General features: G+C 45.1%; 1 protein-coding gene across 3 annotated transcripts in view; it reads right to left on the bottom strand.

The window, feature by feature from the left end:
- Positions 1-446: 446 nt before the first annotated feature.
- The window catches only part of LOC6726535 (runt-related transcription factor 3), a 33,007-nt gene continuing 12,064 nt past the window's right edge, over positions 447-21,389 (bottom strand). Inside the window, exons 1-6 of one of the 3 annotated variants that reach the window (XM_039296938.2) lie at positions 13,128-13,186; positions 12,277-13,078; positions 6,819-6,932; positions 5,348-5,464; positions 1,681-1,878; positions 447-1,471 (exon numbers count right to left, since the gene is read on the bottom strand). In XM_039296938.2, the coding sequence (XP_039152872.1) occupies positions 483-1,471; positions 1,681-1,878; positions 5,348-5,464; positions 6,819-6,932; positions 12,277-12,814 (1,956 nt within the window). In that variant the 5' untranslated portion in view covers positions 12,815-13,078; positions 13,128-13,186 and the 3' untranslated portion in view covers positions 447-482. Of the gene's footprint in view, positions 1,472-1,680; positions 1,879-5,347; positions 5,465-6,818; positions 6,933-12,276; positions 13,079-13,127; positions 13,187-21,389 lie in introns of those variants that run through there. The other 2 variants (XM_039296939.2, XM_039296937.2) reach the window with 2 other exon arrangements.

Consider the following 21,389-nt stretch of genomic DNA (forward strand, 5'->3'; position numbering starts at 1 on the left):
TCCAGTTATCGATCACCGATTGCTTTTAATTGGGGGAAAGAGTGTTTTCTAACCGTTTTGGCATGTTAAATCGTTGATTTTTCGATATCAAACCGATAGTTGCGATAGCATTAATACACATTGCGTGAAGTGAATATCTTGCAAGCGGAAATACGGTGATACTCGTAGAAATATCTGAAGGCTTAAAAGATACCGACCTATCGATAAGATCGGTAATATCGGAGTTTTTCAATTGATTCCCCTTCGAAAGGTTCGCTGCAAATCGGAAATCAGCTAGCTGGACCCGCCCTTGACCCCCAACTATGTACAGATTAGAAGCCCCCAAAGCAGTTCATGCCCCCGCCCATGCCCATGCCCATACCCATGCCCATGCTCAGTCCCACGCCCACTCCCGCCCCCATTCCCACGCCCACCCCCGCCTCGTGCTGCGGCCCGCCCCCCTCGCACTATAGAACCGCTGAGCCGCACCACAGAACCTGACCTCAATAGGGCCTCCAAACGCTGCCCCCATTGTCGGTGGGATTGTGGTGGCCGCGATGGGCAGCTAAGGCGGCCACCTGCCGATTGCTGTTCCCGTCCTCGATGTTCCTCACCGAGGCGCCGCAGTTGCCGATCAGGGTCAGGTCGCCCGGATGGGTCACGCCCCCGCCGGCCATTATGTTGTGCTGCTGTCGCACGCCCACATTGCTGATGTGATCCATGACGCTCTGGAGCTCGCCGTGCACGGAGGAGTTCGGCGAGGCGTGGGCGGGCAAGGTGTGCGAGTGGAAGCCGTGGGCGGACTGATTGGCAGCGGTGTACAGCTGGGAGTACAGCAGACTGGCGGGCAGCACGGGATACAGGGAGCCATTGCATCCGGCGGCTGCGGCGGCGGCACTGCCATGTCCTCCGCCCACCACTCCGGTTCCGCCGCCGTAGGCCGAGGCCGCCGAGTGCTGCGCCTGGTTGACAATGCCCGGGAAGTTCTGGTTGGCGCCCAGCATGGCGGGATTGCCCACCGCCGAGGAGGCGCCGCCAGCACCACCGGCACCACTGCCCGCCGCACCACTGCCCGCATTCGAGCCCGCACCACCGTTGGCCGCTCCACCACCCGCCGTGCTGCCCAGGTTCGGTGTGTTGGTGGTCAGCAGGTCCTCCTGCACCGGCGACTCCGCCTGTGAGCTGTCCGACAGGCTCCGCGGTCCATTCTGGCTGGAGTGCACGTTGTACTCGTTGCTCGCGTTTGTGTGGTAGCGCGGCACCAGGATGGAGTTGCCGCCCGCACCACCGCCTGCACCCCCACCGCTGCCCGCTCCACCGCCGGCGGTTCCGGCTCCTGCGCTTCCGCCCCCGCTCGCTCCGTTCACCGTGGAGGAGATCGAGGTCTGGCCGCCGGCGCCCAGCAGACTGTGGTGCGTCATCTGGCCACTGGTGGAGCCCACCAGGCTGCTCAAGTGCTGGTCGAGATCGCTGGCCGTCGAGTCGGGCAGCACTGCAAGAAAAGTAAGTGGGTGTTCAAAATTAAAAAATTGCTGATAAATCATCTGGCGGAGGTTCTATGGGTGCAAATTCTAAGAACGAAGCAAACAAAATTGCAAAATATTACTCATTAATAACTTAATAAATAAACTTATCAAAGCATGCACTTATAAGAATAATTAGAATAATGTTCATCTTTAAGATAAAGTAGCGAAGACTTACTCGGCACGCAGTCGCGATTGGTGGCTCCTCCGAAGTCCTGGTTGTTGCTCTGATCGTTGGAGGAGCAGGTGAAGCCCAGGGCCGGATTGTTGAACTGGGCGGAAGTGGGCGTGGTGCAGGACGAGAGTCCGCTGCTGGCCAAATAGGGTGAATATGCTGAGGCAGCTGATCCATAGCCCCAGTGCGTATTGCTTGCGCCTGGAAATTACACAAATTACGAGCATTGTAGAGCACTTATTTCGTTATTTTAATTAGGAAAAATTAATAAAAAGATAAGAAATTGGAACTTAGTAGTAACTATCTGATAAAAGGCATAGAAAGCATTAAAAACATTACAATCGCTCGTAAAGTAGGTCCCAAAAAGCACACAATAAACGAATCGCACAGGCTTTTCAAACACTAAAACACCGGATAAATACAAGATAATTGCGGATTAGCTGTAGCCCCCGACGAAGGTCGAAGGTCCTGCCCTGGCGATTTGATGGCCCATGTGGGCCGCTAATTGGAGGCCACCTCCTCCTCCTCCGCCACCTCCTCCACCACCGATTTCCGCGCATCATGCGGGACCTTTGCCGCCATTTTGCGGAGACAGGAAGTAAAAAATGAGCAGGATACACGACAAACAAATCAATGGAACGGACCAGGTCCTGCCGAAAATTCAGTTCAGTTTGTTTCGGCCATTTGGCCATTTGCTATCGGGGGCTGTCGGGGGTTAAAACAGAAGCCCGGGCGCGGAGCAAGGGGGGTTGGGGCGGAAAAGAAGAGTCAACATTTTGCGGGTCGCCGGGACCCATGCACAGATAATTAGGCTTAATTAATAGCCCATTCGGAAATTATTAATTAGTTTTTATAGGCGACGGGCGCGTTTTCGTAGCCGGATATTGATTTTGTGGTGGCTTTATTAATGCTATTGGCTTAAATGTTTCTACCTCCATTAATTACGTGGCTTTTTGTGTACAATTTTCTCTGTGGGATGTGGGCTACTCTACACCGCGTCTGTCATTATCCGCGCCAGTGTGCGTGTCCTTGCGTCTGTGTGCGCGAGTGGTTAGTCCTGCCTGTTTGTTGTCACACTGATTGACTTTATTTGCGCATATTTTGGGGCCCTGAATTATTAACCAGGCACCGGACAGCGGATCTTTTTGGGGTTTTCCACGGAATGGTGGGGGGTGGTGGGGCAAATATTTTATTTGCTCGCAATGTGCTCGTTTTTCCAATCTAATCAAATTTATCACAGAGTGGGGAAAGCCATAGGCTCAGCTCCAGTTTCGAAGTCACCTCGCATTTTGTGGCAAAAATATCGAACACTGGGTGGAAACATCCCCCTCATCACGATTATAAAGGAAGGATTTCCTTTAGCCCTCGATAGACCTTCAATATTCCCTTACAAAATGCTGATTTTCCGGTTGGGTTCCATGGTTTTCCCTTTTTTTTTCGTTGCGAAATTAATAAAATATATGCCAGTAATTAAGTCAAGCAGCGACTGTCAATAAAATTTGTTAATAAATAATTCAGGATACTTTGCTTTCTGCATATTTACAATTAATTTATGGGTAATCAGTATCAACAGACGCGTTCAGTAAACATTATTTACTCGTGTGCCGCTCCCCCCACGTACATATTTATGTGTGCTACATAATGTGGATTGCCTTTTCAGAATCCTGTAAATCGCGTAATTTGCATTTTGATTTGTGCACTGGGCTAGACAGTAAAATATTGATACAAAATGGGCGTTTTCATGGGGTTGCCGCGCGAAGGAGACGTTCAAATTGGCGGGCAATTTGCATTGATTGAGTTGCATTTTATATTTATGGCGGCTTTTTATTCACACGCGCGTTTTAAGTCCACCGGAATCGATTTGGTCAGGATCGGTAATGAAGGACAAGTGCCACAAAGTGGCAAGTGCTCCAAAAAGAATGAATTTTGGGAAAATACTCGAAGGCACTCGATGCACGTCTAAATGCAACAGACAGCGGAGTTGGAGTCTCAATTAAATTAAGGAAAATACACGATTTTTATTTGCTTACTAACAGCAAAAACAAGTCCGGGTTTTAAGTTTCATTCAAGAGCGCCGCCACACCGTTTCAATCGTATGAAATATTGCCTGGGAATTTCTTTTAATTTATGCGAAATTAAAATGCGCAAAAATAACGCATATAAAAAAACACACTTCAGTGCGGAAAATGCACGAGCAGACATAATTAATTGATGCGCTGAGAGCCCAAAGAAAATGAGTTCGGAATTTAAAATATTTTTTATGCACTTGAGCCAAGTTCTTTCCATGATTGCTTTCCGCAACAGTGGGTATTTGGCATTATGCATCGCATATATTGGTTAAATATCGCATGCTAGCGTTTTTATGCCTCTATCAGAACGCTTTGTCTTTGCGTTTTTCTACTTTAACATCGTTAATATGTTAATTTCATTATTTGCTGCTTTTTTAATAGCATCAAGCTCTAAAGAGAAAATCACATTTGTAGCTGTCGCCGTTTTTTTAGCCCCAGGCAGCTAGTTTTCGGGGCAGGGGTCAGTGTCGTCTAGTCCGGCTTTTGTTGCTGATGTTGTTGTAATGCAATTAATTGTCAATTTAAATTGAAACATCAAACTTAATATAAATGCATTTTAAAATGTACAATTAAATTTGTTTCACCTACGCGGGCACATGTGCAAAAACAGCAAGAAAAATTGTCTCCCACAACATTAATTATTGATTTTGTTATAAATATTCTATTATTGGAGCTAGGGATGAAAAATAAATAGTTTGTGTGAAAATAAATAGTTTACCGAATTGGTTAATTACAAATTAAAAGATGTAAGAGTGTGTGATTATTAGCTTGAAATCACTAAAAAATAATGTCTGATCTTGATCCACTTCTTAGCTCATTTATAACATATTTAATTTAGTGGGTATCAACGCCGTCGACCCATTTAAATTAAACACTCCCCATTTCGGCTTAGTTCTGAGCTGTCAAAATTGGTTTACATTCGCTTGGTTAAATGCATTAAATTTATTTGACTGCGTACTTTTTCATTTAAATCATAATTTGTATGCGAAGCTCTGATTTAACAGCGCTTTTTTAGGCATTGACTTATTCCCCTTCCCCCTCCCCCACGATCCAGTGTGTGTGTGCTTGTGTTTGACCAACGTTTATTTGTTTGTATAGTAAACTTTGGTTAAATAAAGTGGCCAACAGTTTAACAGCAACAATAACAACGAGCCCACTTAGCCCAGAAAAAGTCTATATGGCACGGTGACCCGCAACTTTACCACATTCAAATGGCTGTCCAATGCGCGAAAAAAGTGTTTAAAGTTTTTGCACTCATTAACCGGTGACGTATATATATACAATATATATGTATGTATATGTATGTCAGCAATATAGGTAGTAACTAAATAAATTAATGTTTTATCGTTCGAACTAAAGACTTGAAACTCCACCAATGTATAAATAATATTTGGGAATCGTTTGCTGCATATTTACAATAAGTATTGGATGGCTTCATGCTAATTAAAGGATTAAGTGTCCTGTAGCTGTAATTTAGTGGTCTTACGATTCCACATTTCCCACCCAAGCGCCCTATTACTGTTCATTTACTTTCACCTGCTTTTTCCCAGTACATAGCATTGGGAATCTTAAATTAAGTCAAGAAATATAAAATTACTCACTCTGACAATTGCCAATGGGCGGCATCCGGAAGCCGGAAAGTGGATCCGTGGAGAAGTGGAACGGTCGTTGGCCAAAGGCGAAGTGGAACTGCTGTTGCTGTCCTAAAAGGGATAACACTAAGTTTTTTTCAGTTATAATTTTCTGTCCTTAACTAAATGGTTTTATTGCACTGGAACAGCGATCGATTGCAAATATTAATCAAATCTTGCTTTTAACTAGTTCAGTATTAAAGATAGTCGCATGAATGATATATCATATACTTTCACCATTTTCAATTTGCAAGCGTTCACTGTACCATGTGTGTGTGTGTGATTGTAGGGATGACTGTATTCGTTTTTCTCTGTCTGAGTGAAAACTTAAATGACAAACACTTGATGAGTGACATTTTGTTGCTTTCGAATCACTTAAGATCCAGGGACGGGCCCTTCCCGGATTTCCAAGACCCCAAAGACCACTATCGAGAATGGATTTTGTATGTATGTGCAGGGGGTGTGTGTGAAAGTGAAATGACAATGGCCCAAAAAACTTTCTGGCAACCGGCGACGCTTTCGGCTAAATTTTTGGGCCGCACTAAAATCCTGCGGCGGCTGCAGTTATCTGCCAGCTTGTATTCATTATAAAATAATAACCCTTTGTCTGCAGCTTAGAGTCCTGTGTGCGCACTATCCCCGCGCCCACCTCCCCCTTTTGGGCTCTGTCTGGCATTCGGGGCATATAAATCATTTCATGGATTTGAATTCGGACCGAAACCAGATTACACAGACCAGCAAAACTTTGCCCTCTCCTGCCAGCCGTCTGAGTCCTGGAACATATGCAAAGTAATGTATTTGCATCCTTATAAATATGTAACGGGCAGGCAGAGTGTGTGATAGAGCTGTCTAATGAATATTCCTTCAAGATATTCGGCATTCTGAAGTGAAGTGAAATGAAGTGAAGTATTAGCAAGGAAGTGTCCTTGCTGCATCAGCAAAATCCCGAGTAAGGACTTCAAGCGCTCGAATGTCCTGCAGTGTGAGGTGGTAATATCTCAGAAGTGCGCTCCAACTTTCCTTTCAGCGATGAGCCATTCTTCAGTCAGCTATTTTTATGCAAAACAGAAACAGAAATCGATATGGGCTGTGAACTAAAGTCTACAAAGAAGGATACATCTTTTAATTAGCCAAAGGATCTATGGGGATTTACTAAATAAATTGTTCTTCTCTAGTTGCGTTGCACAATCGCAGATAGCCTCTCATCACTGACAGCAGTGAAATCCGAATGCCCCAGCTCCGAAACTCCTCCCAAAACTACAAAACCTCTATCTTGTCTGCATCCTGAGAATTGCCTGCTGCTGCAGAACAATTTATCTATTTGGCAACTAATAAATTGCTATGCATTGTCCTGCAAATGAAATAGCCGGGCCCGAAAGGGTTCTTGGAAAAGGGCAGAAGGACCCGCCCCAGCTCGTCCTCTCCTGCAGGACATACTTACTTGTCTTGGAACGGGGTTCGCGTGGCCCATCGACAGTCACTTTGATCGCCTTGTTGTAGGTGGCTATGTGCGGTGGATTCGTTGACACGGTGATGGTTAGCGTGAAGCTTTTCCCTGGAAAAACAAGGGAAAGCGAAACAAACAAATTTATGAGATTTTCCCTGCTAATGCCTGCCAGACATGCAAATCGATAAACATATTTTTGGGGTTTTCTTTCGGTGTTTTTTTGGGGGTATTGTCACATCGTAAATGTGTTGGCCATAAAACAATAATCGTTTTGGCAGGAGGTTTTCCTTTTTTCGGGGCTACTTTAACTAGTTCCTTAATCGATGCCTACGGTTTTATGATGACAGTTGCCAAAACAAATATTTATATATTAGGGGGCACCAAAACTATAAACATTTTGCAGGTTGATAATAATAATAATTATTCCAAAATTATAACTCTTCAGTATGATTTTATTTTGCTTAAAAATTAAATTTGTGTATGTACACATTTTTAGTGCTATACAGTCTTCTCACACTCCATGTAATTTCTCAGTTGTACTCCCTTGTTAGGACTCGATTCATGTCCCTTTTCACCTTTCGAAATGCTGAATTAATTACAATTTAAACTGATTTAGTCTGTCGACCTCCCTAAAAAACCCTTCACATATGCGTATTTCGCTCCCCAAGATTTATTTCGTTTGCGCCGCAGTTTTCTTTTAATTAACTTGTTTCAGCCAGTCATTGTCAAGTGTTGCCAAGGCCTCTTTGTCCGCAGCTCCTGCCATTTTTTGTCTCCCAGGATTCAATTAAAAGCATTTCGGGCTCCTTGAGCCGCCGCCTTCCTGTGTTTTCCCGCCTTGTCTATGACAACGCGTCGTATGCGCGATCTGGGGGCAGGAGGTTTGCTTTTTAAGTTGACAAACAAAGCGTAAATCATTTCGGCACATACAAATAAACCGCCGACGTCCCCAAACCCCCATGTGTATGTGTATGTGTTTGTATATATGGCGTATAAGCGCAGACGACGAGGCTTACACATGTCCTGTGCACACTCCACTGAACCAGGACAATATCCTCCTCTCCGCTTTCTTAAAAAACGAAGTCTCAAGTGGCAGCCCAAAGATGTGAAAACACTTTTGTGTTCATTTGCCAGCAAGTGCAGTTCATTGTTGCGCAATTCTTTGACACTTTTCGTGGGGTTTTCCCGGCCTAAAAGTGGGTACTGCCTCAAAAGTTTTCACATTGGCAATGGATAATCGATCATTAACGAGAGCAATTTACAGAAAAAGCGGAATGGGGCGATTTTTTCGACGGGAAATCCATTTCCCAGCAAGCAGCTGGAGTTTTCTTAATGCACAGCTGAATTAAATCTTTAAGTAATTACAAATGTTAGCAAATGCTGGAACGCTATGATATTCACAGAAGTTTAAGTGAGAATTCACCCTTTTCTTGGGCGATTCAATTATAATCGGAGTGGCGGCTTTGACCCAATTGATTGATAATCCCACAATAATTCCCGCCCCAACCCGAAAAGCATTCATCTTAATCTCCACCGAAAGTGCGACAAATGGAAATGTCAACACTTGAGGAGCAAAACATTTCCGTGCGGGTGTGGCGGCATTTAAAATCAAATCCTGTTGACAAATAACCTGAAATCCTAGCTGGCAAATCCCCGGCAATTTACCGTTGCACAGGCGTCATAAATCAATTTGGGGGTAATGAAAGCACACACACACGCACACGAACGCACACACCCACGTGTCGCCCAAGACACAGATACAGATACGCACACAAAGACGTTTGTCAATAGATGAATATTTAAAATATACTCGTGTATTGATCAAAAAGATAGGAAACTAGTTCTAATACATTTGTCCTTGTAAAACGTCGAGGAAGTACACATATTTTGTATGATTTTTTACTATTTCAAATGAAGCACAAAATATATCTTTTGATTAGGCAAAACAAGTATTAAGTTATTTCCCTTACTTTTAAAATATTTTGTTGCTTATTTATGGCATAGCTTTTGTATTGCGATATTAAACTTCGAGTTGGCCGCACAGAAGTATCGTTTTCAAAAATGCTAAACCGTTTTATCTGAGAATCGGAGAGGCAACCCTTATTCTGAGTGGCTTCCCCATAAGTCATTGTTCCACTTCACTTCTTGGCCAAAAAAAGACTAAGCCCTTGAAAGCTTCGAAAGCCAGGCAGTAAGTCGCTCCAACACCAAAATAAAAACATTTTGCGGCTTCTTTGGTTTTCATCTTTTTATGTTTGCGTATTTTGATTGCTTGTTGATTTCTTGTTTGTGTTTACCTGAGGGTGGATATACGCTCGAATGATTGATTGCAGGTGTGGCATTTTTGAAAGAGGCAGGGATAGGCTTTTTAAATATGTTTTAGAAATAGTTTTCGATGTTTGGGCTAAAATCTCAAGCCAACAATTAGAGCGCTTAAATGTGTTGTAATATCCCACTCAGTGATGAAGTTGAAAGCCTTTTTTAGATAATTAGAATTAAACAGACTAGATACTACCGTTTCCAACTGTAATAGTTATTTAATTAGAAGTACATTTAGTCTGGCAAAATTGCATTTAATTGCATTTGGGGGCTCTGGCTGCGTTTTTTATCGCTTCTAAGTTGCAGTAAATCGGCACCACACCCACGGGGCGTATGAGTGATTTACATATCATCCGCCACCGTGGCCGCTGCCGCCATTTTGTTTAACTGCCGTCGCTGCTGCAGCTCCCGTCTAATTACAATAACAAATGCATGGCACATAGGCGGATAGCCCAACACCCCTTCCAACCCCATCCCCATCCCCATCCCCCATCCTGTCATGCAATTTAATTACCCGACCATCGATTTATTTGGCCCAACGCTAGGCTACACTTTTAATTAGCAAAGTGCCATGCACATGCACGCATGATGATGACGACAACGACGACGATGACGATGACGACGATGTTGATTGGAGCGGGGCGGGGTGTTGCGGTGCTGGGGGCTTTAAGGGGTTAAAGCCGGTGCCAGTTTCCGCCAGTTACGACACCCCGCCCCCAGTACTCGGTGCTTAGTCCTTAGTCCTTGGCCAGGAAAAACGCTTACCCCTAATCGAGGGCCATCCCCTTTGAGGTTTTTATTTACACAACTCTCGAGCCATTTAATACGACCGAAAACAGCCGCAGAATGAACTGAGCCAAGAACGCCAGAAGTCCCAAGCCTCCGTTTCCACCGCCGAGAAAGATAAACATTCCCCAAATCTTGGCGACAGAAGAGACAACAACCCCTGGCAGAAAAAAACGCGTGCACACCCCCTCAAAGATAAATGCCGAGCAAAAGTCGAGGCGTTAAAAAGGCAAGGAAAAAGGCAACTTTCTGCCAGCAACTGACACCTCGTCCTGTGAAAAGGACACGCCTGCCTGTGAAAAAGGAGGGAAATCAAGGAAACCATCCGGGCAACGAAGTCGTGCCAAATTGTGCACAATTTGCTTTTGGCCTGCCTTCTGTTCCTTTCAATTTTCCCTGCCCTTCCCATTTCCCATCCCCCTCTCCTCGGCGGGGCTTTGTTTTTCGCTCCAAAGTTGGTAATTGTTCGATCCTAGGGTGGGGAATTTCCCAGAGGCCTTGGGAACTTTTCGGCCCGAGCAACAGGCAGACAATTGTAAAAATGCTCGGTTATCATAACTCGACTTTGGGGCTGTGGGGCAGGCATTTGATGGGTGAAATGGAACATGACGGACCACAAGGACTTCGGGCGCCAGAGACAAGCGTTGACAATTGTGTTCTTAAGCGGAGTTAAGCGAGTTTGAGGAGTGGGATATAACTTTTACAATTCGTTGTGTATTAAGCTTCAGCTATAAGCTAATTATTAAAGTTACCCTGCTTGTCTTTAGTTCAAGAAACACGACCGGAAATGCATTTATCGCTCTCGCTTTGCATTCCGCAGTGGGCCTAAATGAATGGGAAATTCCCAATTAAGGCGGCTCAATGCGGACAAGGACAAGTGGGACGCGGGAGGCATGCTGCGGAAAATGTTAAAGTGAAAAGCGAAAGATGGAGCGGAGTCCGGAAGGCAGTGACGGACGCGGACACGCATCCATTTGGCACTGGGCGAATGATGACAATGACTGCGTCCTCGGCGAGACACACACATGAGCCCCATTCTCCGCCGACGCACCCAAAAGAACCACCACCACATCATCCCACAAAAACCGCTTCTGTTCCCCCTTTCGCTGGTGGAGGCTTTGGTTTTTGCGGTTCCACCGCAGCGGATGCGTAACTGCCACACCCCCTTTTCCTGACCAGGCCAAAACGACCAGCGGAATCGGGCTTAGCCCTTCCACCGTTCGGAAAGCATGCACCCCTGGCGAAAATCTTTTTCGGCCAGTCCTTGCTGATTGAATTATGGCTTGTGTGATCGATGGCAGGCTGGGGATTTCAGTGTTTCAAAATCCAAAGACTACCATAAAAAGTAGCCACTACTTATGCGAATTGAAGACTTTATTATAATAATAATGACTCGAGATCACCAGGGATCAAAAAGATATCCCGCTCCAAGACTCACCATTAACAACTAAAAGTCATTCCACAGTTCACTTCACTTCCGTTACGGCAGTTTATTAAACACTTTAAGACAATGCCCACACAAATGCTGACTACAAAAAATGGAAGGACCTACCGAGTAATCCGCTTCTATTCGGTGAATGAAAACGATGACGACGGCGATGGTTACTGCTGATGAACTGCTGACAATTTGTGCAGCGCTTAACAAGCGGTTGAAAGGATACAAAAGGATACGAATGGGCACCAAAAAAATGAACTGAAAAAGGATGACAGCGATGCAAAAGGCACAAAAAGTGCCCCCGAATAATACAAAGGCCAAAAAGGAGGAGGGGGAGGAGGGGAAGCAGGAGCTGGCAAAACTTTTGGGCGATAATTGAACAAATTGTTTCGAGTGCAGTCGGCGGGGCGAAAGTGGAGGAAGTTGATGGGGCTTTTCAAGAGCCAATAAGAGGCCATACTTAAGGGGAACAAGTTTTAAGGACTGAGATTAACTGAAGATGGCACGGATGAACCCGGGCAAATCGACTTGATCGTGGGAAATACAAGGACATGGTTACACCAACCAAGATTCCATATGAATCATATACGTACATTCTCAATTCATCAATTCTAATTGACGTATTTACTTTACATTTAAAGGTCATAAGATGTGCATACCTTCTAAACTGCGTATACTTTCTTATCAGACTAAACACTAAATAGAATATATGGAAATAACACTTAGTTAGTTAGTTAATTGATCAAGAATTCGCGTCTATATCTGCTTTATCTAACTGAATCGAACGTCTCGTTTCAAAATACATGAATATAGTAAACAAGGACTAAAGAATTCGCTCTCACTGCGATATACTCTCTATTCGAAAGAAAATAGTTGGCGCATGAAAAATGGGAAGCTGACTTTTGGACTCACCTCTGCCGCTCCGCCCGACGAACCTGAGATCGTTGAACTTGGCCACCTGGTTCTTCATCACCGCCGTGCAGTTGCGCAGCTCCGCACAGTAGTTCTCATCGTTGCCCGCCCGCACGGTGACCATCGTTCCGTCCATGATGTCGCCCAGCGAGACGACCTTGAAGGCCACCGGCAGCGTCTTGTTGCTCCGCCAGTGGGGCGGCAGCACCGTGCAGACGAAGAGCGGACTGCTCGTGCGGATCAGCTCGCCCGGATGCTCGGTGAGGAAGTCGCCCAGCGTCCGCTCCGCCAGGATGTCCGAGGTCATCTTCGTGTAGGCCTCATTCAGGAGTTGGGCGGGCGTGGGCGGTGTGTTCTGCTCCGTGTTGCTGTTGTTGCCGCTGCTGTTGTTGTTGTTGCCGCTCGTGTTGTTGTTGCTGCTGCCGTTCGTGTTGGTCGTGTTGTTGTTGCTGCTTGTGTTGTTGTTGTTTGCCGTATTGTTGTTGTTGTTGTTGGCATTGGATGCCGTTGAATTGCTCGATGTGGTAGTCAAATGCATTTTGTAGTTGTTGCTATTGGCGCTGTAGTGGTGATAGTGTTGCTGCTGCTGTTGCAACTGTTGCTGCTGCAGATGCTGTTGCTGCTGCTGTTGTTGCTGCTGCTGCTGCTGTTGCTGCTGCTGCTGCTGCTGCTCGAACTGCTCCAGTTGCCCTTGAGCGTGAGCCTGCACTTTTTTTAACCGCACAATTTTGTCGTCCTTTAATCGCACCTGCCTCAGAAAACAATCAAAGTTTAGGATTCGCCCGTGGGTGTACCCAATGTCCTGCAAGAAGAGTTTACATTTAACATTTATTAAATACAGAATTTCGCACCTAAGTTTTTGTTCAATGGCACCTTAAATCTTTTTTGAAATAGGAAATGTGATTGGATTGGATAGGATAATGTGATTCCAAATACCCGTTTTTTAAAAAATTCTTTACTTTGTTATAACTTTTAAAAATAGATGAACGTTTTATACGTACAAAACTATCTAAATCGACTTGTAAATATCTAATATCTATCATAATACAAGCAGGATATTATAAACATAGTTTTCATATATTATTTATAATATATGATATTATATATAATATATTTTTTAAAATTAAAAGTGGCTCTTATAAGTAACTTAAATTAAAACACACTTCGTGATTCTTGTTTCAATAGCATTCTTCCACAATCCGAATCACCCAGTGTCAGGTTTCCGCATCCGATTAGGTCATCAATCTCCTCGAGCTAAGGGCGGTAACTTCAATGGGAAACTTGCGCCTGCCACACCATAAAGTTTCCCATTTTGGCCAACGCCTGTTAATGTCTTTAAATCACGGCCCCAAAATGGCATATTACATGGGCCTACCAAAGGAAGTGATGGGAGTTGCAGGAGTGAAGGACGGCGGGATGGCGGCGTGGCAGGATGCAGGCATGTCCATGGGCATGGCCACCATAAACACAAATCAATTGTCAACCACTCGACGGGGGAAGGACTTCAGACGACTGGCAGGACTCGGATTGGCGACGGGAGTGGCGCTGGTTATGGGACTGGGAATGGGGATGGGATGCAGATTCACATCCCAGCGGAACGCAATTTGCGTTGCACTTTTCAATTTCCGGCAAAGGACTTCATCACCACCACTCTCGACGTCCGTGCAACACTATCCAAATCTAGTCGCTGCTGTGTGCCATGTGCGAGGGACCCAGGATCCAGGACCCAGGACCAAGGACGAAGGCGGCAGGACGATGGACGATGGGCGAAGGACCAGCACACGTCACCGTAACCAGTGTCAAAATGATTGTGGACTCACGGGTGAGAATTTGTGGTTTGATACTTGCATATTTTGTCACTTGTCGACATTCGTGCAGCACCCAAAAATCACAAGGATCACAACTGCATGCAGATACAGATGCAATCGCAAAGGTTCACGAACATTTGGACACGACTGAGTGAAGCCGATGTGCTTTATGAACTCATATTATTATCATTTCTTTTCAAGATAAATAAGGTTTGCATTTGTTGTATTTGTTCTATGTATTTCCAAGTAATATTTTCAAGTACTATTTCATCTAAAAATACCTCAAAAATTAATCTCTGTGGCATGTATTAGATATATTGCTTCCAGTGTGCACAAAAACTCGCCCCCATGGCGAGGAACCCGCCACTTCCTCCTCCCCACAATTCTTCCCACATTGCTGACCGATAAAAATTACTTAAAAATGCCACAGCTCATGGGTTGACTTTTGGCCAACGAACAAAAGAAAAAAATTAACACTGAACTGAAGAAAAGGCACGAAAAAATACCGTACACAAAATAACCGTCGACTGTCACACAAAGGGAAATTGTGGAAAATCGGGGGAAACGGGAAAATGGGGAAATGAGGCTGGGGGTTAACAAGCAGCGGCAACAACAAGGCGGCGCGACGCCAAAGAGGAAATCGCGGGAAAGTCCAACGGAAGCCAAACGTGTCGCCGCGAGTCCAGACAGCACACACTGGGAATTGGGCGGGGAAATAAGCGTGGAAAATGCCATAGCAGAGGGGGGTCGGGAAATCTAGGGGCGTGGTTAAATGGTGCCTGTTTCAGTTCCAACGTCATTTGCCTTTCATTTCGCTGGCCTGCCTTTTATTGTAAATTTACTTTATAAAGGTTATTACCGAGCTCGAGATAAAAACGAGCAGGACCAAAAAAAAAAAACTGAAGGAAGTAGGTGAGATAAGCGGTAAAAGGGGGTTAAAACTGGGCCAGACCGGACTCTCAAATTAAGTTGAGGAGCCAGCTGTGGCGGGTTAATCGATGCCCTTTAGCTGGGCACTATGAGAAGCGCGGAGGGAGGCGCTTGTTTCCGCTTAAAGTCAAATATGTTAGGTTACATTTTGTCAAATTGCACACAATCAAATATTCTAGTTTTAGCCAAAAAAAGCAATGCTTTCCCTTTTAAGTTTTACTTTTGATCGTTTTCATTTATCATTTATGTATACATTGCAATTGTTTTTATTTGCCATAAAATTCGTTAAAATATATTTATTAAATGGAATTCATAGCAGGGTATTAAACGGCTGTGGCAGCTCAAGTGCAACATATTGACGACCAGAGAAGTGAAAAAATCAGCGACAAGTGCTCGACAAACGCGCCATAATCCGCGCTCGCCGTCACCGAAAGGTTTGCACGACTGGCAGGACTGGCAGGACTCACAGGACATGGACACGCGCGGTTTGTCACCTCGTTGTTGTTGGAGAGATACATTTTTTTTTGCTCGCCATTTCGGCAGCAGACGCGCCGGTCGGAGGGGCTAAATCAAAATTCATGGTTACTGCTAAAACCGGGTATCAATAGACGAGCGAGGACCCCAGGGTTACACGCAAGTTTAACCCTTTGATGGCTCGCGCTCACGTTGCACCCCCCCGCCAACACATGTACGACATGTAAATTGTTTCAATTTGCGGCATTTGCCGTAAAGCTGCGCAATTTTCGACATGCCATGGATACCCATGGACCTGTCCGTCCGTCCGCCAACAACCCCATTTTGTGTGCGTGAGTGGGTGGCGTTGACCATTTTTTGTTCTACCCCCATTCGATTTTTTGCACCCATAGTTTGCCGCGTCCATCTGTTGGTCTCCCATGGAAAAATGTCAGCGGAGTGGGCTGGGCGGCAAAAAATGGCAAACCCAAATACTAAACTTGTTAAATGTTATAGCTATATGTACATATATATACATATATCGGGCGTGTGTGGATGGGCGGCTACTGGGGCTGCTACTTTGATGTAGTTAAATTTTAATTGGACTTTGGGTTTTTGCTTCCCCGTCTGTGGTATTTTTTGGCCAGCAGCAACAACAATGTGCGGCATGTGTGTGTGTTAGTTGTTATTATGGCATTTGAAATTTTCGCATATTAAGTCCTAAAAAGAAGCTGAACTCAGTATTAGGGGTTAAGGAAAGTCAATGGGATGTATTTGCCTTCGAGCAGCTGCATCAGTGATTAACTAACTTAGTTCATATTATTCTATTTGCACTTTTATGAGATGAGTCTGTTATGCACACATCAAGTAAAGAGACACCTTAAAGCCACCCATCATAAAGACCATGTTAACTAATGAGAATCAAAACGTAATTATTAATTATGTTTCAGACAAAGCCTCTGTCTGCAAATACCTGTCCATTAGCAATGGGCCTTGTGAAATCTACTTGATTACCCAATAAATCCCCGTTTTAATTTCCCCACCTCACCAATCAATTTATCTTTTCCATTCGGTGCCACAGAGTTTGCCAGGGAACAAGACCCGAAATTAACAACATTTGCTAACTGAGAACAAATTAAGTCATACATTGTTTATAAGTGCTCAGAATGGGAACCACAGAAGCCCCAGGATTCGGGATTCTCGACTTCGGGTGTCTGTGTGTTCGCTTTAATGCCTAAATCAACTAAATTTGCGGGCAGCAAACTTATTTCCGGCATGCCCAGAACACTTACCCCAAACAAACCAGTCGCACGCACCCAGACACCCGGCCACCCAAACAGCCGGACTCCCAGACACCCGGGGAATCAAGAGCCCAAGAAGGAGTGGACACCAAAATTCAACCATAAATTGATGCAGTAACACGCCCTCCAGAGAACTCGGGGCACTGCAATGCCGAGCTAGGCCCAACTGAAAAAAGCAGAAAAAAACAAGGCTGCAGTCTTGTTGCAATCCAATGCAGTGCAATGCAATCCTTTCGTCCTGCTGCAGCCCGTCCGTCCCAAGCCCCAAAAAGCGAGCAACCAACAATGCCAAGTTTTCGGTCAACTTTCGGCCAAAACAATGCCCAATCCTGTGTGTTAACCCCTCCGTGGCCCCCTTAACCCATGTCCGCACCCCGAAAAAACACACACGGGCCACGCATCTTGTGCTCGTCCTTGGTCCTGGCTCCTCAATTTTTCAATGCGTGTGCACCGAGAAAAATGCCAGCTCGAAGATTTGATTCCAGGAAAAAGTTACTGTTGCTTGCCTAAAATCGGTCTTGCATGGATAATATAGTACTTAACTTTTAAGATTTATCATTAGTTATATGTTCTTTCAAAAGTGAGTTGATAGGTCCTTTTATGGTTGCAATGGTCTTGCAAAATGTCCCTATAATGCAAATGTCAATTCGAGTACTCCCAAATCACAAATTGGGAAGTCGCGTCCTGCGATTTCTGGCAGTGCATTGTGCGGGCACACGTTCGGCTCTGTGTCCTTGCATCCTGCGAGTGCATCCTGCACTGCAACTGGAGATGGAGATGGTGATGGAGATACATGTGCAGGAGGAGCTGCAGCCGGAGCTTTAGCTGGAGCTGGAGCTGGAGAGCCTGGGACTTTCTCTGGTCAATTCGCGGTTTTGCTTGTCACTTAGCCGACGGCCGGCGGCGCAGCGCTGGCCATTTGATAAACGACAAACGACGAGGAGACGACAAGGACATTCCCTGGGCAGCGGGGTGGGTGTCCTTTTGAGGCGACAATGTGACGACATTTGAGCCCAACAGCAAGGGGCGCCGCTAACGGAGTGATACTGTACTGCGGCCGGGTTGCCGAGTACAGGGGGCACTCGCATTGAATTATCCCACCGAGGTGCGAGGCAGTTTGTCAGCTTGGGGTTAAACTGGCCTAAGGCCACGATTAAGTCGTGAATTCGCTTGATGTGTTAGTTGAGGTGAAGGATTGCTACGGGTACTTTAAGGTATAACAACAATAACTGAGAATTTGAATGAGTTACACCTGGAAGGGTAACTAAACTTTAATTATAACTTCTCATATTAAATGAACACGATTTGCTATTGGAGATGATAATTTATTTTTGTATGGAGTTATGTTGTTATCTTAATTAGGGTTTTATTTTTGAGGGATTTTTTGTATGTTTATTGGTTTATATTATGTTTCAAGCACCACTTACACATGGTTAGCATTTAACGCACACCGACTTCAAAAGCCAAGCCCTATAGGGTATTGCTAGTTCGACTTGATCTTCCTGGCACTTGTGCTCTCCATTTGCGGACGTCTGTCTGTGTGTTATGCTTAAGCTTTAAGTGGCGTAATAAGTCCAGATTGCAGCCTGTTCTGGTCGTTGTCCTGAGGTCCCGAGGACCTCAACTCAACATCCTTGGCCAGCCGGTCGTCCTTGTTTGTTTGCCTGTGCCCGCAGGGCTGGCCGTTGGCTTTTGCTTTTAAGCCAGAAAGGACTATGAGTAGGACTACGAAAATGGGTGGCCAGAAACTGTTGGAGGCGTTTAACATTTTTGAGGCTTGATTGGATTTGGCACTGGCCTATGCGCAAAGTGAAAAATTGCATTTTGAGCAGCTGCTGCAGCACTTGCAGCACGCAGCAAGTGTTGCAACTAGCTCTTGCTGTTACTGTTGCTGTTGGAGCTCTTGCTCTTGCTCCCGCTCTTGCTGTTGTTTTTATTGTTGATGAAGTCGGCTTTGGTTTTGGTTTCATTTGGTTTTGCTGGTCAGCCTCGGCTGCGGCTGTCTGTTATTTTGAAATACTCGTTGAGTGGCTCGTTTGCGGTGAAATGCATGTGGCCACGCCCCCCATATGCAGCACTCTCCCCATTTGCCGCCCCCAGGAGTCAACACAATTGTTTTTGCGCCCATCCCCGCACCTTCTTGGGCACTTTAAGCCGCTTTAAGCCACCGTCACCGTGCCATTGCAACGCTCTATTCGGCAGCGCCTTAAGTGCAATATTGCATTTCAACGGCAATTAAAACGCATTTACCGGTTACTTGACACATAACATAATTTGCATTTCCGTAGGCAAGCACTTATCCCCTCATTGCCGCCCGGGGCGTTAGATTGTTTAAATGCAGGAGCGATGCCAGGGGCAGATATTGCAATTGCAAAACAGCAGCAGCAACCGCAGACGCAGCCCCGTTGTCACCCCAGCAACTTGCAACATGCAACTTGCAAGGCAGCCATCCTTTGTCCTGTTCGTCCTTCCGCCTTCCACCGCCTGGCTGTGTGTCTGTGTGTCACCTTCAGACAACACTGTCTATCCGGAGATTCTGCATTTCAATTGGTTGCCCTGTCAAAATGTGTCGCCACACATCGGAAACTTTGAAAAGAATAAGCCCAGTGTGATCTATGTTTTCAAAGTTTTTAAATAAAAAGCAGGAATGCAAAACAGAGAACAACTTAAGCATGTAGAAAATGCATATTTAGTATTTAGAATTTAGTGTCGTGGGAAGGACTAGTTCTCTAAGAGCTCATCCATTCATTATACAAATGTATATAATGGGTAATGATATAATGATTTCTGGTGTGCTATCATTCGAAAACTGTACTCCGGCAAAAGTGCTGCCCTGTTGGCCAGTGTAACACGTTATTGCCAATGTGTGGCATGTGTCGCATTCTGCAAACATCGCATAGCCAAGCCCTTGGGTAGAGCAATTGACATGCCAGTACGAGTGGTAGAGGGAGACGGGTGGAGGCGATGGAAAAGAGAGGGCTGTATGTGCCCCATTTGCACAGAGTTTGTCCAAATCACCGAGTTTAACAAATTAAATGACTTCTAGTGCGTACATTGTTTTGACACGGATGTGACCCAAGGCCCCAACTGCCCCCTCCCCCCCATCGCACACCATCACGACTTTCGCCACCCCTTTAACCCCCTTGCCCGTTAACTACTTTGCAAAAAGGGTGTTAAGCCAGCGTCTGGACTTTGCCAAATTGCTGTTGATTGCTCGACACTCTTGGGAGTGCGAAAAACCCACCTGCAATGTGAAGCATTTGACAGGCCATCCCAACCGAGCCCAACCACGCCCACCGCCCTCGTGGCACGCCCATGGTGGGGGGCGGCGGTAAATTGCACTTTGCATGACATCTTGTCAACTGCAGTCAACATTCCGGTTAGCTACGGTTCGGGCTTCGGTTCGTTTTCGGTTTAATTATGGCGCAAACAGGAGCCCCAAATGCGTTTCTTTCTTTTCCACCTATTTTTAAGCAAAGGCAAAATATAGACACTCCATTGTCCCCCCTGTTTCTGGGTGGTCTCCTTCGCCGCCTTTGATACATATCATATTTTTAACGATCTCCTGGCTTAATGTCTTTATAAATACACAAAATTATGAGCAATGATCGCTGCGCTTGTTTTGTTTATATGTTTATGGCAATTAAATTCCCAGCAATAACAAACAACAAATGCACTTGATCGTCGTGCGGAGAGAAGGGAGATTTAGGGAGGTCGGAAATTGTTTATGCCTTTGTTTGCCCCAACCAAATCGGTCATAAAAAATGTGGCACAAATGCCGGGGAGTTGGAGATAACTTATGCCCGCACTTTCGAATTCACGCGGAAATATGAAACATTTAATGAAATGTTCGACTGAATCGAAGATCAGTTACTTCGATCGTCAAAAAATTATTCACATTCTTTTGATTATTATTATAAATATTTTTAGTATAATGTTCTGATTTTGACATTTGACTTTGATTACTTACTTCACTGATTACTTAATTTAATTGTTTTCAAATGATCAGATTTTTTACTTGCTCACTTGCTTTTACTGGGCACACTTAAGGAAGTAATCCTCTTTTCACATTCCAGCGTTGTTATCCTTGAGGATTTTTAGATATAAATTAAAGAAGTCACTAGGTGCTTTACTAAAAATAGTTCTTAGCTTTAGCAAAGTCTTTGAAATGCCTTATTATTATGTAAGGGTTTGGGGGGAGGAGCCTCCGAAAAGGGGGTTTCAAGGGGCGACCGCAGTGTCTGAGTCGGAATCTTAGACTAATTCCGAGTTCATTGAGTCGAGTTGAGCAATGCTGAGGCATTTCGGTTGTCTTGGCTAAGCAAATCCCATTGGATCCCATTTCAGACAGGGTGCGGCGATGGGGGGCTTGAGTGTTCCTTCATTTGCCGCCTTTGATGATGTCAAAAAAAAAAAAAAAAAACAAAATTAAATCCCCCTTTTTTATGACTCTATTTTTACTGAGTGGTTTTAGCCTCGCTTTTTAGCAACGCTTTTCACTCGGCCTGAGTTTCTACTCACTTGGCCACTTTGCCCTCAGTGTAATGCGCCGTTGCAGGCTCTCAATTAGCAAATTAAGGACTCGCACTCGCACATATGGAGCCCACCCACACACACACAC

This window comes from Drosophila simulans, chromosome X (assembly GCF_016746395.2).
Source record: "Drosophila simulans strain w501 chromosome X, Prin_Dsim_3.1, whole genome shotgun sequence".
Classification (NCBI taxonomy): domain Eukaryota; kingdom Metazoa; phylum Arthropoda; class Insecta; order Diptera; family Drosophilidae; genus Drosophila; species Drosophila simulans.